This window comes from Papio anubis, chromosome 2 (assembly GCF_008728515.1).
Source record: "Papio anubis isolate 15944 chromosome 2, Panubis1.0, whole genome shotgun sequence".
Classification (NCBI taxonomy): Eukaryota; Metazoa; Chordata; class Mammalia; order Primates; family Cercopithecidae; genus Papio; species Papio anubis.
This window is the reverse complement of record NC_044977.1, coordinates 160,576,453-160,594,708: the sequence shown is the minus strand read 5'-3', so window position 1 is coordinate 160,594,708 and position 18,256 is coordinate 160,576,453. Positions and strand designations below refer to the sequence as shown.

The 18,256-nt window shown below is 36.2% G+C and overlaps 1 protein-coding gene across 6 annotated transcripts in view; it reads left to right on the top strand.

Annotated features, from left to right (window-relative positions):
* The window catches only part of ATP2C1 (ATPase secretory pathway Ca2+ transporting 1), a 164,755-nt gene that overhangs the window by 78,095 nt on the left and 68,404 nt on the right, over nt 1–18,256 (top strand). For all 6 annotated transcript variants that reach the window (XM_017955901.2, XM_017955903.2, XM_017955904.2 and 3 more), the window contains 5 exons: nt 1,248–1,364; nt 4,002–4,091; nt 6,782–6,817; nt 9,966–10,027; nt 10,871–10,979. In XM_017955901.2, coding sequence (XP_017811390.1) covers nt 1,248–1,364; nt 4,002–4,091; nt 6,782–6,817; nt 9,966–10,027; nt 10,871–10,979 — 414 coding nt within the window. The remainder of the gene's footprint in view (nt 1–1,247; nt 1,365–4,001; nt 4,092–6,781; nt 6,818–9,965; nt 10,028–10,870; nt 10,980–18,256) is intronic.

Genomic DNA, 18,256 nt, shown 5'->3' with positions numbered 1-18,256 from the left:
TAGTGATAGCATTAAAAAATGAGTATCCTTTTTTAGTTTTGTTGTTGTTGTTGTTATTGTATTTATACTCTGCTTTAAAACCACTTATTTGTAATATGTTTGTTTTGAAGGGCTCCATTATTGGACTGTGTTATAATAACCATTTGGTCAGGGCAACTATTTTGGGGGTACAGATAATTTTATTCTTTAATAGTTAGAATACTAAATCATGAGAGAGAATAACTGAAGGATGTAGGTAGTGTTTATAGAACATAAACTGTTCCAAGAAGAAGTCCATCTTAACTTCCTTACTTTTGAGTAATTTAGGAAGCACAAATTTCAGCATGAAATAATTACACAGTCCAAAAGTAAAAATTAATACCAACCCCAGGGTTTTGATAGGCCCAGAGAACAAGGAAGGCATTTATGGCCCCTTGAACGTTCTTTTGGAGAAACTAATTTTAGAAAACAGCTGAACAACAATGAAAAGGAAAAAGCTAATTAAAATGTACTGTTAAGCTTTCTCTAAGTCTTGTGGCTGGTTGTGTTGTTTATTTTTCTCCCTAAATTTGGTTTGGTAAACTCTGCCTTTTTGTTTACATTTTTTTTAAAATCATCAATTTTGTTGAGATATAATTTACATAAAATACAATGTACTTTTTTTTTTTTTTTTTTTTTTTTGAGACTGAGTCTGGCTCTGTGCCCAGGCTGGAGTGCAGTGGCCGGATCTCAGCTCACTGCACGCTCCGCCTCCCGAGTTTACGCCATTCTCCTGTCTCAGCCTCCAGAGTAGCTGGGACCACAGGCGCCCGCCACCTCGCCCGGCTAGTTTTTTGTATTTTTTAGTAGAGACGGGGTTTCACCGTGTTAGCCAGGATGGTCTCGATCTCCTGACCTTGTGATCCGCCCGTCTCAGCCTCCCAAAGTGCTGGGATTACAGGCTTGAGCCACCGCGCCCGGCTACAATGTACTTTTTTAAAGTGTACAGTTTGCATTTTGACAAATGTAATCACCACCACCATTAAGATAGAACATCTTTATCACTCCAGAAAGCTCCCCCATGACCCTTTGTAATTAATCCCTCCCTCTCTATGTATCCGTTCTGGCCCCAGGGCCCCAGGCAACCACTGATAGGTTGCTCTCATAATAGACTAGTTTTGACTGTTGTAGTTTCTATAAATATGACCATACTTTATGTTATGTGCTTTTTTGTGTTTTTCTTTTCTGTGCTAACATTTTCAGTAACTTTCATATATAAACTCTAACAGGCTGATCTTCAGAATGGTCTAAACAAATGCGAAGTTAGTCATAGGCGAGCCTTTCATGGCTGGAATGAGTTTGATATTAGTGAAGATGAGCCACTGTGGAAGAAGTATATTTCTCAGGTGAGATACTTTTACTTCCTCTTCTACTGTGTAATTTATTAATACATGGACTTCTGTTATTTAGTTGCTTACTTTGGTGATATTGTTTGTGGAGAAAGGAAATAATTTTTAGATTTTTTTACCTAAAATTTTTCATTTTTTGGGTCTTACTGTTAGGTTGGGAATTCCTGTATTTTTAGTATGCAAATCTTAAAGACAACATTTTCCATATGGATATATTACACAAAGATAATACTATTGACAGTAGTGTCCTTGCTGATATGAAACCTACACTATTTAAATGATAGGAATGGCTATATATATATATATATTTTTTTTTTTTTTTTTTTGAGACGGAGTCTCGCTCTGTCGCCCGGGCTGGAGTGCAGTGGCCGGATCTCAGCTCACTGCAAGCTCCGCCTCCCAGGTTTACGCCAGGAATGGCAATATTTTTTAGGGTAATCATGACCAGCTCAGAAAACTAGTAAAAAGTAAGTTAGGTAAGTGAAACTCAAGCTACCTGGGTACAAATTACACCTTCATTTCTTATCAGTTGTATGGTCTTTATTATCCTCTGATCCTTATCTATAAAATGGTGATGGTAACCTTACAGGAGATAGTTAGCTCTCAGTAGATGATATTTATATTTTTTCATCCCAATTTTTAGGAAAGACTTATTCTAGGCAGCTTTTGTCTTGATAATGATTGTGTTAATGTAAAAAGTTACAGGTTACTAGGATTAGTTTTGAAGTAATTGGGTTGGTTTGCTAAACAAACATTTTTTGCTAAAAATTTCTTTTTAGTAAATGTCTGTGCCTTTTAACCTGCAGTCTTTCTAAAAAGATCTGTGTGTAACTTTTCTTTTCTAAAGTGCCTTTTCTGCTAATGAACTTAAATTTGCCAGGCTTAATTTTGCAAATGAGTTTGTCTAAAGTAGCAACACTGGAATTTTAAAGGTTAGATGAACCTCGTGTGTATCTGTCTTATTTTTATGGAATATTATTTGTATGTGTCTTTGTATTTTCACAGTTACCACATTCCCGCATTACCAAGACTTCAGAAAGTATTGACATAGTTTACTCTGGATTTATAAATTGTAATGATTTGACTTATCCCTAGGCAGTATGATTTAATGTTTTACTTTCTTGATCCTGTTATCAAAGCTGGAGCACCTGCCCCTTGGGATGCCTGTGAGAATTAAATAGTGCTTGTAATGTAGTTAAGCACAACCAAACAAATAACAGTCAATAGTCATCGTAATCATAAAGCACTGGGTGACTCTTTCCTCCTCTGCAGCCTGCCATCTATCAAGTGGTGTGCTTAGTAATGTGGCACAGCTTTTTCAGGGGAAAATAAAAAAGATCATGGGGCTTGCCCTCAAAGTGTGGTGTTAATAGCTAACATTTTTAAGAACGTTTTTTAGTTTACATGGTGTTTTAATGTACATTCTTAGTTAATCCTTTTAACAGTTCTTTGGTATAATGCTCTGTTTTACCAGATGAAGAATCTGGAGCTTAAAAAGATTAAGGTGACACACAGGTGCCAGCAGCTGGATTCAAACCTAGGTACTCTGACTCAGTCAGGTTTCTGGTTGGTTAGCCCTGAACCATATTGCAGTTGTAGTGTTGTTTTGTTAGGGCGGTTTAACTTATTACTATTTTTTAAAAATCCTCATTAGAATCACTTGGGGAGGGTTAAAAAATGCTAAAGCCTGGGCCTTATGCTTAAGATTTTGATTTAATTAATTTGGTGTGAATCTGGGCATTGGTATTGTTAAAAGTTTCTTATAGGATTCTGATGTGACATGGATTGGGACTTGTTCCAGGGAATGGAACCATAAAGGGACTTTGGAGGTGGTGGCATGTAACCTCAGAGCTATGGTATCTAAGGGCTGGGGCTTTCTGGTGGGGCGGATTCTTTGTAGCCTAGTCAGTTACTTCGCAACTTTGACAGTGATGTAACACTTTAGCAGAGGAAGAGATTCTAACATCAGAGCTTCAAAGAATAGAATGTCCAACTGGAAGAATTTGGGGTTGACTCTGGTGTGAGGTCATTTAAATGCTTTCTGATCAGGTTGATGCTATAATCCTTTTCTTTAGATATGATTTTCTCTGGTAGCTAGAAACCAGGAAAGCTAGCCTTGAGGAAAATCTTCAGTTTCTTTTGTGGAGAGGAGGAAATTTTTCTGTGATATGTGAGTCAGCCACAGAATTGTAATCTATACCAATGTACTTACTTGAGAAATGTTTGAATCTCAGTGTTCTGTTCAGTATTTAACCTAAATTTTTAGCTTAAATATCATCTTCTGCTTTTTCTAGCCTCAGTAGAAATTCAGAACAGCTGTATTTATTAAATTAATATACCAAAAATTGCTGTATACTATAAGGAATTGGTTAATTCTTAGTTTTAAGTATTGCTATTTAATTTTCTTTTTTTTTTTCTGAAAAGGAACTGTTACAAAGCTTTTAAACATAGTTAAGTATAAACTTTTTTTTTTTTGTTAATCGAAGAGATACATAAAATAAACCAAGTATAGACTTTTGTAATTTTCCAGTCATACTCTTACGGTTTTTTTTCTTTTTCTTTTTTTTAAAGCCTTTGCTGAGCGAACTGTCATGTACAAAACTGTGTTGAATTGCTGTTTGTTTTTACTTTCAGTTTAAAAATCCCCTTATTATGCTGCTTCTGGCTTCTGCAGTCATCAGTGTTTTAATGCATCAGTTTGATGATGCCGTCAGTATCACTGTGGTAAGAAAAAAATTACCTATTTTTGATCTGTTGAGTAAGTGTATAAATTGGGATTGGTTTTTATTTTGGAAAATAAATTGAGAAATGCTCTCAGATTTTTTCAGTGTCCAAATTCTGCTTTAATTTTATTCTTTTTGTTGAGACAGTTTCTTGTTCTATTGCCCAGGCTGGAGTGCAGTGGTATAGTCATGACTCATTGCAGCCCCAAACTCCTGGGCTCAAGCTATCTTCTGCCTCAGCATCCTGAGTAGTTGGGACTACAGGTGTATGCTAACACCCCCACCAATTTTACAAAATTTTTGTAAAGACAGGGTCTTGCTGTGTTGCCCAGGCTGGTCTCAAACTCCTGGCCTCAAGTGATCCTCCCATCTTGGCCTCCCCAGAGTGTCAAAATTACAGGTGTGAGCAACTGGCTTAACTTCTGCTTTTATTATAGTTACAATAATTTTGAGTAATGTTCAAAAGTCTGTGACTAGCACACATGAAAATTCTTTAGCAATCTGATAATTTTCACAGATACGAAATTTTATAATTATCTGATTAAATTTTAAATTTCTTTCACTTTGCTGTTGAGAATATATTTTGACTAGTTGTGAACTAAAGCCTGACATGTGGAATTAAACTTACAGTGCATGGTGTATTTACTGCATACGTATACTATAGATGATTTTATTCTTTCTAGCTAGGTTATTCTAGCTTTCATTGAACTATTTTCTCATCTTTTTCCTTTTTGCCCCCTATCATTGTTATATAAAAAATTTGTAGCAAGTAAAAGCACGATGTTATGCTTAAGAACACTGTAGCTATTATTGTAGAGTCGCACCTCTTGAACTATTTTGCTTGCAGTCTCCCAGAAATCCCTGAGACCTGTTCAAGGGGTGTGTGTGGTCGCAACCATTTTAATAATACTAGAACATTATTTGTCTTTTAATTATAGACTTTTGGCATTAATGGCACGAAAACAATGGTGGGTGAAATTGTTAGGGCCTTAGCACAAATCAAAGTAATAGCACCAAACTTTGTTAACAGTCCTTGTTTTCTTTCATGTTTCTCTTAAGAGTGTTCTTGATAAAGCAGTAAAAATTAATTTTATTAAATCTGGACCCTTGAGTACATACCTTCGTAGTAATTTGTGTAATGAAATGAGAAATATGCATGAAACTCTTTTGTATATTAAAATACAATGGTTGTCTTAAGGAAGGGTGATTATTGTGAGGCAAACTAGCCGTGTACTTGAGAGACTCACTCATAGACAAACTATGGGTGTTAGGACTTGGGTAACCAGCAGATTCTTATTTTTGAAAGTGAGTTAAATGAGCGAATCAGACCAAGGAAAGGCAACTGGCAGAATTTGTTGCTAATGATAAAATTCAGATTTTCAAGCAATAATTACTGAGTTTTGGAAAATTTGTATGCACTCCTATGGGCTGGATAGTATCCCAGTATTTAAGACTTTATTCCAATTGAGATCAGTAGTGATTTCAACAAATGTGTGTTTTTAAAAAAAAATTGTTAAGAAATGTGGTAATCTTGGGAAACATTTGGGGAATCTTGGGAAAGATATGAATAACCAAGTGAACCAGTATTTCCCAGAAGACCAATGCGTGATGTTACAAAATCTGAAATGGTAAAAGATCCGTTCAAATGCAGGATAGGTCAATGGATTTCGATATAATAGATTATGAAAAGTTCATCCATACAGTTTTATATTCTACATTGTAGATTACCTTTAAGTAACTAGCACTTGTTGAGTTTTGGTGTAGTAGCTAAGAAGAATATCCACAATCTTCTGAAAAATCTGTTAAAATACTCCTCCCTAGGCTGGGCGCGGTGGCTCATGCCTGTAATCCCAGCACTTTGGGAGGCCGAGGCAGGCAGATCATGAGGTCGGGAGATTGAGACCATCCTGGGTAACACAGTGAAACCCCGTCTCTACTAAACATACAAAAAAAAATTAGCCGGGCCTGGTGGCGGGCACCTGTAGTCCCAGCTCCTCGGGAGGCTGAGGCAGGAGAATGGCGTGAACCCAGAAGGCAGAGCTTGCAGTGAGCTGAGATCATGCCACTGCACTGCAGCCTGGGCGACAGCTGAAGACTCTGTCTCAAAAACAAAAACAAACAAACAAAAAAATATGCTCCTCCCTAAAAAAAATAAAAAATAAAAAATGCCCCTCCCTTTTCCACCTTATCTGTATGAGGCTGGATTTTCTTCATACACCTTAGCCCGAACAGTATGTTATAGTAGATGGAATACTAGCTTTCTCTAAAACACTGCTGTTTTTCTCACAATTTTTTTTGGAAAATTTATTTTTCATAAAGTTATTTGTGTTAACATGTAATGAGGTTTAAATTTTTTTAGATAAGTTAAGTAGAAATGAAAACTATTTGAAAAAATTTAATATGGTAAATATCAGTATATATAACCCACTTAAACAAAAGCTAGTCCTCAATTTGTGAGAGCATAAAAGGGCCCTGAGATCAAAAAGTTAGAGAAGCTGCCCTGGTAATGGCAAGCCACTGTAAACTGTTGGCTGCTTCCCCCACAGGCCTTAAGGTAAAGTGATTTTTTCTCCAGCTGATCTCAGTGTTTAAAATCTGTTGTTGTGGGACTGCAGATAGAGAAATAAAATAACAGTTAACAGTTACTTCTCAAGTTAATGTCTGATTTAAAAGCCTGTTTCTTTTGTTTAGGCAATACTTATCGTTGTTACAGTTGCCTTTGTTCAGGTAAGTACTCTATTTTGCCAACATGAAAATGGTGTGTTAATTGCTTAAAAATCAAGGTGTCTTGTGGTAAAACCTACTGCTATTGGGGGGTTGTAATGCCCATCAGAACAACTTATTCTTTGTTTTCGAAATAATTTCAGATACAGACAACTCTTCAGGGAAGCTTGTGGTGGGACTAAGGCACTGCTTTCATTTAGGTAGTAAGATGAAGAAAATCTAGTTTTTTATTTGATAATGTTAAGGATAACTGAAGCAGATGGAAACAAAAAGCATAGTAATAGAAATAAAATCCAGCAGTAAGCTTTTTTATTTTTTCAATTAAAAAATTAGACCAGAGTTTATAGTTTTATAACACTGTTATGTTTTGATACCTACTAGAGCTAAGTCTAGATGAAACAAAAAAGTGTAGAATTAAAAGGTCGATCTATCATGTACCATTTGAAGAAAATTCCACAGGTTTCTGTGACTGATTCCCTTAGCCAAATGCTATACTTGTGTGCCGAATTTATTGCCTAACCTTATTTTATTTTTGAGTCTTTTTTGGGGAATTAAAATGGTTCTACTCATCGTTGGCATGACCTCCTCTCCCCTCCCTTTAAAACAATTTATCATTCCTCCACAAAAGGGGTGTTGTGATCTGGATCAAAGTAATTGAAACAGTAAATAAAACGTTTGTAAAGCACCCCCTTTTAAAAATTACTATGAATAATGTGGAGATAATGTCAAGATTTCTTTTAATAAGTACAGACATAAACAGAAATGTAGGCTTTTTTATGTTTATTTAAATATCTGAAGCTTCTGTAGATTTTAGAACAGTGTTTCACAATATCAGCAGATTTCCTTTTTAGCTAAAACATGGTTAACAAGAATAGAATTATTCTAGCTTAGGGAAAAATGTAATACTGTTGTATAAGCCTGAAGTTCATGCTGTTTTGAATCTGAAGCCTATTCGTTGAGTAACTATGGTTGTTCTTACATCTATGATTTATTACGTAGGTATTTCTTTTCACTATCCCAGCCTCTCAGGGTAATCTCTAACATAGTTGTTACTAGTTCTGTAGTAACCCAGTGTGGAAAGCCAGTTGGAATCAGATTGTTTGCAGCAGGTTTGTGAGCTCCATTAGTAGACTATCAGGGTTCCGCTTTTAGGGGAATCTTCTTGCTTAGACAAATGTTGCCCATGGTCAGGTGGAGCTGGTTAGTCTAGCATAGGTCATTTCAGGCTAAGCATTATTCAAGGCAGCTCTTCATTCAGCCAAGTGAGTGGTATGACCCACTGGATGACTGGACCTTCTTGTGTCTTTAAGAATGTGTCAGATATGTGGAGTGCTCTACTTCAGAAGGATTCCTGCAAATAGTATCACTATATATGGAAGACCTTAGTACCTTGTTCTCTTTGATCACTAGAAAGCCCCTGCTTTCAAAACACACCACAAAACTGTGATTTTAACATAAGTCAATATGGAATTTTACACAAGACAGTGTTGTTATATACATTAAATGCTACGGCTGAGACTATTAAATGTCTTCATGATAGGTACATTTGATGGAAACCTCACAAAAGGATGAAAACTTTATAAAAAGCCTGTTTTCAAATTGCTAGGTCTGATTCTTACACACATGTGACCCATCACCAAATATGCCTGTGAAACTAGCAAAATAGTCTATAAACAAGTAAAAATCCTCTCCAAAAAGATCCTATTTATTGTCAGTTGAACTTATCATAATGCTTTAATCAAAAAGCTCTTTATCAAAAATGTATAAAAAATTCTGAATACTTTATCATTATTTGGTATTTGTGCTATATTACCTGTGTCTTAAGAGTGCTTTTTATATTCCTTTTTATATTTATGTTCTCCCTTTTTCCCGTGTGTCTTTGTAATCCCCATTTCCCACACCACTGTACTTCTTCCCAGCCATAAAAATAGCTAATTGTTTTAAATGGTCATAATGATGTCACCTTACAATAAATTTGAAAAATGACTTTTAGGCATTTATTAGGTTTTAGGTGGTATGTTTAATGATCATTTTGATATAGAGGTATCTGTATAATTGTAGGGAGTAGAGGCTAAGAAACCAGAAGAGATAGGCAAAGATTGGGCAGCATCTATGTCATTTATTACTGGGATCTAGGATTGGTGGGTATTTTCTAGCATATTACAGAATTTTGGGGTAAACTTCCAAATTCCTTAATATCCTTCGTGTGTTTGGGGTGTTGTCTTATGATTTTTACATTTGTAGATTTTCCTTATATTTGTCACTCTAAGATTAAGTAGAGACTAATTATGTTCTAAGTTAGTCTTACATAGCCTTGTGTTTTCTATTTGAAGTTTGTGATGGATAGGACATTTTGACTGGTATTAGCACTGCAGTCATTTCAAAACACTCCCAACGTTTCTACCTCCACTATTTGCCTCTCCCTCTTTTGACTTTAGATTAGAAGATTCTTTTGCTTACTGCAGACATGAGGCAAAAATAGCAGTGATGTGTGATGCAAGACTGCTCATGGAAATGTGGACTAAGTAGTAGTGTGAGTTGAAGGATGTTTCTGACCCTCAGCTATTTGTTATCTGGATTGAAGAAGGCTGGAAATCACATTGTTAGAACTCCTGAGAATTTTCCCTTTTGGATACACAGTTTGAATGGGAACTGGGTCTGTCAATATAGAGCCAGCCACATCTTATTCCTTGTTTATCCCATGTTTGTTCTAAGCAAACTTACTTTGTAAACCACTGCTGTTAGCATGGGCTTAAATCCCTAAAGCAAATGTTGTTTACAGTTAATTTTCTTTGACTTTTGTGGTCATTAGACAGTTAACATAAGAGTATCTAAATTTTAAGGCTCAATAACTTAAAACTTTTAATGACTCAAATTGTGTACTCTTTGGACATACTAGTCAGTTTTCATCTTTTTTCTAAATAACCTTAGGTTTGTACATTGAATATTAAAATGTAAAACTGAGAATATTTAATTATCAAAATTGATCTCTACAATTTAACATTTTAAAATAAGGGACAAGCTTTTCTGGGTAAGAATATAAGCACAAGTAAAGGAAAAGATGAGAATTGGGGGAAATTTTAAAATAATGATTGAGATGGAATATATTCATAGGAACAAAATTAAATTCTACTTTTTTTTGTTTGAATAGGAGTATCGTTCAGAAAAATCTCTTGAAGAATTGAGTAAACTTGTGCCACCAGAATGCCATTGGTATGATCCTTTTTTTGGTATGGATTTCCGCCCCTTTAAAAATAGAAGTTGAATGTGACTAGTACTGTATGTATTGTTATCCTCACTTTGTCTGAACATAAGGAAGACACTATTAATCTGACACAAAAAGTTCCTGGTCTCATTAATGTAGCAAAACTGTACCATTGAAAACTTTAAAGTCTGAGATTCTTGAGACATGGATGTATTTAACAGATTTTTTATTTTTTTTTTGAGACATAGCCTGGCTCTGTCACCCAGGCTGGAGTGCAGTGGCACAATCTCGGCTCACTGCAAGCTCCACCTCCTGGGTTCACGCCATTCTCCTGCCTCAGACTCCTGCGTAGCTGGGACTACAGGCGCCCACCACCACGCCCAGCTTATTTTTTGTATTTTTAGTAGAGGTGGGGTTTCACCATGTTAGCCAGGACGGTCTTGATCTCCTGACATCGTGATCCACCTGTCTCGGCCTCCCAAAGTGTTGGAATTACAGGCGTGAGCCACAGTGCCTGGCTATATTTAACGGATTGTGTGTATGTGTGTGTGTGTGTGTGCGCGTGCGTGCACACAAGTATGTGCTAAACAGTGTTCTGGGTATAGAGATTCACAATCAAACAGACCCAGGTGATTCAAAAGGTTGCTTCAATTTGCACATTTTACATTTGAACAAGTAATTCGTTTTTCAAGTAATTTTCTGTCATCTTGGCATCTTAATTGTTTAGAAACAGTCTTTTTCTTGGTTCTTATATTTGCCTTTTCCTCAGACAAGCCTACTGGAAATAATTTTTTAAGATAAGTTGCATGAATTTTTTTTTTAACCATGGTTGTTTCTATTTCATGTTACAGTGTGCGTGAAGGAAAATTGGAGCATACACTTGCTCGAGACTTGGTTCCAGGTGATACAGTTTGCCTTTCTGTTGGGGACAGAGTTCCTGCTGACTTACGCTTGTTTGAGGTAAGTTTGGGGATCTGATTGTAATAAGTGAAAATACGTGGATGTAGATTAAAGGATAAACATTGCCAGTTTTAGGGAATTAACACATAGTTGATTTGAAACATTTGGTATTCTACTTTAAAATGTGACATATATAAACTTTTTTTTTTCCCTTAAAATATATCTGTCTCTAGCATCTTTTGAGGTGTCTGTTTAGTCAATCAGCAGATCTTTATAGAAACCTGCATGTTAGGGACTGTGGGAGATACAAAGATGATATGATAGAATACATGTGACTAGGGAACATACTATGTGTACATAAATTACTCACCATAAAATAGAACTCAGTAATTGATTAAGAGAAGTTCAAAGAATAGGTTATAGACATTTAAAGAAGGGAGAGGTTCCACCTGATTTGAATGGGATCAGAATATGCCTCAGACCACATGGCTTTGACAGTGATAATTGAAGAGTAGTACTGGACAAAGATGGGGAAGACAATGAAGCAACACCATTCAGATCACTATAAACATTACAGTGTATGAAACTCTGCTGGGATATGGTAAGGATAGAAAATGTGTGATGGAATCAGATTTCAGAGGCCTTGGATACTAGGCTTAATTTCAGATTTTTTTGGTTAGGAATTACATTTTGAGGCTTCTGTGCAGTAGGCAAATAATGTTATCCTTAGTCTGGCTACAGTGTGTAGAATAGATTGAAGAACTGGAAAATGGTTTCAGAACCCGTTAGTATGCAGGTCTTATCCACCATTGGAATTAAGCTGTTTGTTAACACCTACAGAGCGGTCAGTCTTTAAATACTATGGCCAAAAGTTTGAGTGTTCTCATAGATGCTGTAGAAGGCCTGAAAAACCTTTCAGACTATAGTGAGAACAAACTTGGCTTAATCTTTAAGCAGAGGCCTTTTTTCCATATCTTTGAAATTTATCCTTAGAAAGCTAGTGGATTGCTTTAATTGGGTGACCAGGAATAATTGACAATATTGCAAGTGCTATTAATTTTACTTCATTATCTTTTTTTGTCCTCTTTGAGGTCTTTTTAATGTTAATTCTTTTCTACTCTTCTCCTTTCCTTCAGTACCTAATATTTTGTCGATGACAATACTTTGAATTATTCTTCCTCAGAGATTAAGTAGTCTTGTCACTTGGCATAAATTATCTTCCCCCTCCCCCAGAAAACCCTAATTTCAATTCATGGAGTTGATGCCATTCTTTATTCTGGGCTGCTTCTCTTCCAGTTGAGAAGCAGAACTTCTCATTGGGATAGTTAGAAGATGGTGTTTCCTGTTTGCATGGTTTGAGAAGTATAATGATAGAAGCTTCAAAACACCATTAGGGCTTGCTAAAACTATTTTAGGGTTTTCATTTAAAAGAGTTGATTGACTTGACAGTTAATTATTTCAAAGTTCACATGTAAACAGGAAAGAAAACCTGTCAGTATGGATTAGTATGTATTTTATCTACTCAGCAAATATATATTGAAGACATTGTAAATTTTTTATTTTATTTTTATTTGTTTTTGAGACTGAGTCTCACTCTGTTGCTCAGGCTGGAGTGCAATGGTGCAATCTCAGCTCACTGCAGTCTCCCTCTTCTCCCGGGTTCAAGCAATTCTCCTGCCTCAGGCTCCCAAGCAGCTGAGATTACAGGTGCCTGCCACCATGCCTGGCTAATTTTTTAGTATTTTTAGTAGAGATGGGGTTTTGCTGTGTTGGCCAGGCTGGTTTTGAGCTCCTGACCTCAGGTGATCCACCTGCCTCAGCCTCCCAAAGTGCTGGGATTACAGTCGTGAGCCACCGCTCCCGGCCGACATTGTGAATTTAATAAGAATTGTAAGCATATGTCTTGTGGAGTAATTTATTAGTTATTATTGTTTTCCCCATACTTGTTAACTTTGCAAGCACTTCATCAGCACATTTTATTCTGCAGTACTGTAGTTAGGTTGATTTTGTTCTAGGTAATCCACTTTTATGGACATAGTTGAATATTTTTTATTCTCTCTACCTTAATTCTGCCCTATTTGTTTTGCCTATTACCTGGTACCCCAAACAGACTTTTACAACTACTTTGACTGCAGATTGAAATAACCTTCTTTAAAGAGTTGGGGGTCTTTTATCCTGCATCTAAATTTAAATGTACTGACTTAAGATATAGGCTGATAAAGTCAGTTTCTCTTCTGGATGCAGAAGCTGCTAGATTTTTGAAATTAAATTGGCTTATTGGAGTTTTGTTGGCTCAGTTTGGCTGTGGTGAGCTTTGGATAATTTTGTAAGGCTAGCTGGTCATTTAATACTACTGTATGAAATAAACTGTCATTTAAGGTTTAAAGGAACCAGAAAACTCCTTAGTCAGCTTTGGGATATCATTAATTTCCTCCAAAGCACATAGATTTCACTTTAGAGAAAGCAAGTGAACTTCTGCTATGTAGTTAGTTCCCTTACAGACTAGGCCTAAAGCCAGGGTTGCAACTTCAGTGTCATCATTTTGCAACTGTCATAAATTTTAGTGCTTTCAGATTTTGACTGTAAACTTGCCTGGGTCCTCAGCAACTTCTTGTTAGCACATTCAGTGACCTGACTGCTGTACAACTTTTGTCTGGTACAACTTTTATCTTCATAAGCTGTGTCTTAACTTGGGCTGCTTTTAACAAAATACCATGCCATTTATTTTTCACAGTTACGGAGGCTGGAAGTTCAAGGTCAAGGTCTGGCACGGTTTGGTTTCTGGTGAGGACCCTTGCTAGCTTGAGATGGCTATCTTCTTGCAGTGTCCTCACGTGGCAGAGACACCAATTTCTCTCTCTTCCTCTTATACAGCCACTGATGGCATCATTAGGACTAGCTTCATGACCTCATCTAACCCTAATTACTTCCCAGGGCCCCATCTCCAAATATTATAACGTTGACTGTAGAGCTACAGCACATGACTTTTTGGGATACATAGTTAAGACTGTAACAGGTTGAGACTGCCATTTTGTTTATACTTTTTAAAGACTAATATTGATAACCTAAGGAATTGTGTAGTTTTCCCCTTGCCTGTATCGGGTTTTCAGAAGCCAGTGGTTGAGTCAAGATAGTTTTCCCATGGTATCCGCTAGGGATCGGTCCTAGTAGATCCACAGAGAGCAAAATCCAAAGATGCTCAAGTCCCTTATGTACAATTGAGTAGTATTTATATATAACCTTTGCACATTTTTCTGTATACTTTAAGTCATCTCTAGATTACTTATAACTCCTAATAAAATATAAATGCTATGTCAACGGTTGTTATACTGTATTTAAAAACTTTTATATTGTTTTTTACTGTTGTATTTTTTGTATTTTTTTGATTATACTTTGAATATTTTCCGCCTGTGATTGGTTGAATCCACTGCTACAGAGGGAGGACTGTATGGTTGGTGGCAGTGGCCTTTCCAGCAGGAGCCTGAGAGGCATTGATGGAGCTAGGACAGTAAAACTTAGAGAAATTGAGCTTTGGGCATGTTCTTTGTTTTTTTTTCCCCCTGAGGGTTTTTATTTTAACTTTTAGTGTTATTTGAGAAGAGGCACCACTGGCCAATTACTTGATGATAACCAATGGATTGGTCAGACAGTGACTTTAGATGAAGCAATCTTATTGACTGTGTATGCCTGGATAACAGTACATTTTATTTTTATTTTTATTTTATTTTTTATTATTATACTTTAAGTTCTAGGGTACATGTGCACAACGTGCAGGTTCATTATATATGTATACATGTGCCATGTTGGTGTGCTGTACCCGTTAACTTGCATTTGCATTTACATTAGGTATATCTCCTAATGCTATGGCTCCCCCCCCCGCCACGACAGGCCCTGGTGTGTGATGTTCCCCACCCTGTGTCCAAGTGTTCTCATTGTTCAGTTCCCACCTATGAGTGAGAACATGCGGTGTTTGGTTTTGTGTCCTTGTGATACTTTGCTCAGAATGATGGTTTCCAGCTTCATCCATGTCCCTACAAAGGACATGAACTCATCCTTTTTTATGGCCACGTAGTATTCCATGGTGTATATGTGCCACATTTTCTTAATCCAGTCTATCATTGAACAGTACATTTTGCCTTTGTGAAAACACAGCATATTTTTGATATTGTTCCAGGTAAAGTCTATATCAATATTTGATTAAAGAACTCTTTGTAAGAAAAAACAATGTGAGGGTCAGATGAAAAAAGGTTGTGTTTTTTTTTTGTTTGTTTGTTGTTTTGTCTTATGAAAATGTTTTACCTCTCTGAGCTATAACTTTCTAAGCCAATAATACATTGCTTGAAATGATAGCAAGATTTTCTTTCACTTGAAGTTCTGAATAAGTCCTTTGACACTTTGCTTTGTGGTTCATATGCGTACAGTTGGCCCACATCATTTTTTTAAACCTGTTTATGATCTGATGATTTTCTAAATATATCAGACTTCTTTCAGATAATTACCACTTGGGCTAGCAGCCAAGATTAAGCTGTTTTTATGATACTGGATTACCAGGCCATTTTAATCTGGGCAGAAAGGTTAGTTCTATTAGGAGTCAGCATCTACTGAGGCCAAGCTCAGGAATTCGAACTTAAGAACACGCCAGTGGGTATTATATTGTGAGCCATTTTTCAATCTCATGAATCCTTGTACTTTGTTATAGTATAGCAGTTTGGCTCAGTGAGTAGTTTTTGGTGTCTTCAGGGCTTGCTCCTTTCTGTTCCCTAGTTCTAAGGAGAAGTAAAAACCAAAGATAATGGGCATGATTGAGCCAGCACAGATATACTTTGGCTACCTGCCACCTGAAGGAGTCAGAAATAATCTCCTTGACTGGAACCGCATGTAGTCATTGTGTTTCTATTTGTGAGGCTCACATTCTTGCACCGTCTGTTGTTAAGACCCACTAACAAGCAGCTTCCTCCACGTTGGGTAAATCCATTACCGGAGCAATCATTCTGTGTCAAGCATTCTGATTTCCTGAGTTAATAAAATACATGTTCCATTTACTCAGTGAAAAAATATTCTGGTAAAACCCAGGTTACAATTCTGATTTGGTTTGGTATGCTTTTTCAAAAAATAATCTTTTCAAATATTTGATAAAATGTAAGCATATAGTGATATTTTAAATTTACTTATGTTGGTAATGGAGCTAATTTAGGCAATTGTAATCCATTTCTTAGGAAATCGGTCTGTTATGAAACCATTTTCACCATTTAGCACATATTTGAAAACCATGTACGGCACATTGTACCAGGCTTCAGGGCTTAGAAGTGAAAAAGATAGTTTGTGCCCTCCCCATTGGCAGACACCAACTTGCATACAACTGTGATTCAAAGAATGATACGTGTCTGCTCATGAAATGAATTGACCATGTGAGCTTAGGCAAGCCACTTGATTTTTTCAGGCCTGTTTTGTCACTGTGACATAGAGTTGCCCTAGAGCAATGCATTCCAACTTCTAATGTGCATAGGAGTCAGCTGGGCTCTGTTTTGGCAGGTGTGGGGTGGGGCCTGAGATTCTGCATACTTAACCAGCTTTTAGACCATGCCAAAAGCACTAGTCCATCCACCACATTAAAAAAAAATACATATTAAAACAGCTTTATTAAGATATAATGTGCATATCATACAGTTCACATATTTAAGGTGTATCCTTCAGTGGTTTTCAGTATATTCACAGTTGTACACCCATCACTACCATCTAATTATAGAGCATTTTCATCACTCTCAAAATAAAACCCTTACCTTTTAGCTTTCATTCTGTATTTTCCCTGCCTCTAGCAGCCACTAATCGTTTGCCACTGAAATACATTTGCCTATTCTGGACATTTCATATAAGTAGAATCACACAATATGTAGTCTTTCATGTCTGGCCTCTTTCATTTAACATAATGTTTTTAGGTACTCCATTCAAGTATGTCATTGTTTTTTACTGCCAAAGAATTTTCCATTGTAAGGATTTATATCACATAGTTGGTGAATTTAATCCATTTACACTTACAGGGATTGCTGATAGGAAAGGACTTCTGTTGTTACTTGTTTCCTATTTGCGTTATCTTTTTATGTTCCTCAATTTCTCCATTGTGCCCTTCTTTGTGTGTTTTTTTTTTTACACCCCTCTGATTTTTTTTTTTTTGATGTACCTTTTTTATTTCCTCGAGTTCTTTTCTCTGCACACTTTTTACTTATTTTCTTAGTGATTACATGTGGATTACAGTGAACATCCTAATCTTGTAACAATCTAGTTTGAAGTGATACCAACTTTGCTTCAGTAGCATACAAAATTGTACAGCCCACACCTCCCTCATCTTTGTTATTGTTGCAAATGACATCTTTATGCATTCTGTGCCCATTAATATATATTTATAAGCATTTTATGCATTTATACATTTTTAATTATATAGGAAGCAAACACAGGAGTCATGAACTCAACATACATATGTTTACCTACATAGTTAGCTTCATTGGAATTCTTTATGTCTTCATATGGCTTTGAGTTACTTTCTACTTTCTTATTTCAGCCTAAAGGGCTGTCTCTTAGCATTTCTTATGAGTCAGGTCTGACTAGTGATGAACTTTTTTAGCTTTTGTTTATTTAGGAATTTAAAAATTTCTCCTTCATTTTTAAAAGATAATGTTGCCAGATAGAAAATTATTGGTTGACAGTTTTTTTCCTGAATATTGTAAATGTCTGTTCTTTTTGACCTCTGTGTTTTCTGATTAGGAATAAACTATTAATCTTAATGAAAATTCTGTTATGTGATAAGTTGTTACTGTGGCTGTTTTCAGGATTCTGTCTTTATCTTTCAATGGTTTGATTAGAATGTGTCTCATTGTGGATGTCTTTGAGTTTATTCTATTTGGATTTCATTGAGCTCCTTGGTTGTGTAGATTTATGTCTTTCATCAAGTTGGGGAAGTGTTCAGCCATTTTATCTTCAGCTATTTCTGTCACCTCATTTTTCCTTCTGAGATTGTACTGGCATACCTCATTTTATCATGCTTCAAAGATAATGCATTTTAAAAAATACGTTAATAGATTTGTGGCAACCCTGTGTCAGGCAAGTCTGTTGGCGCCATTTTTCCAACAGCATGGTGCTCACTTTGTGTCTCTGTGTCACATTTTGGTGATTCTCACAGTATTTCAAACTTTTTCAATATTATGTCTATTATGGTGATCTGTGATCAGTGATCTTTGCTGTTACTGTTAAAATTGTTTTGGGGTACCATTAACTATGTTCATGTAAGACCATGAATGTAATCAATAAATGTTGCGTGTTTTCTGACTGCTGCATTGTCCAAC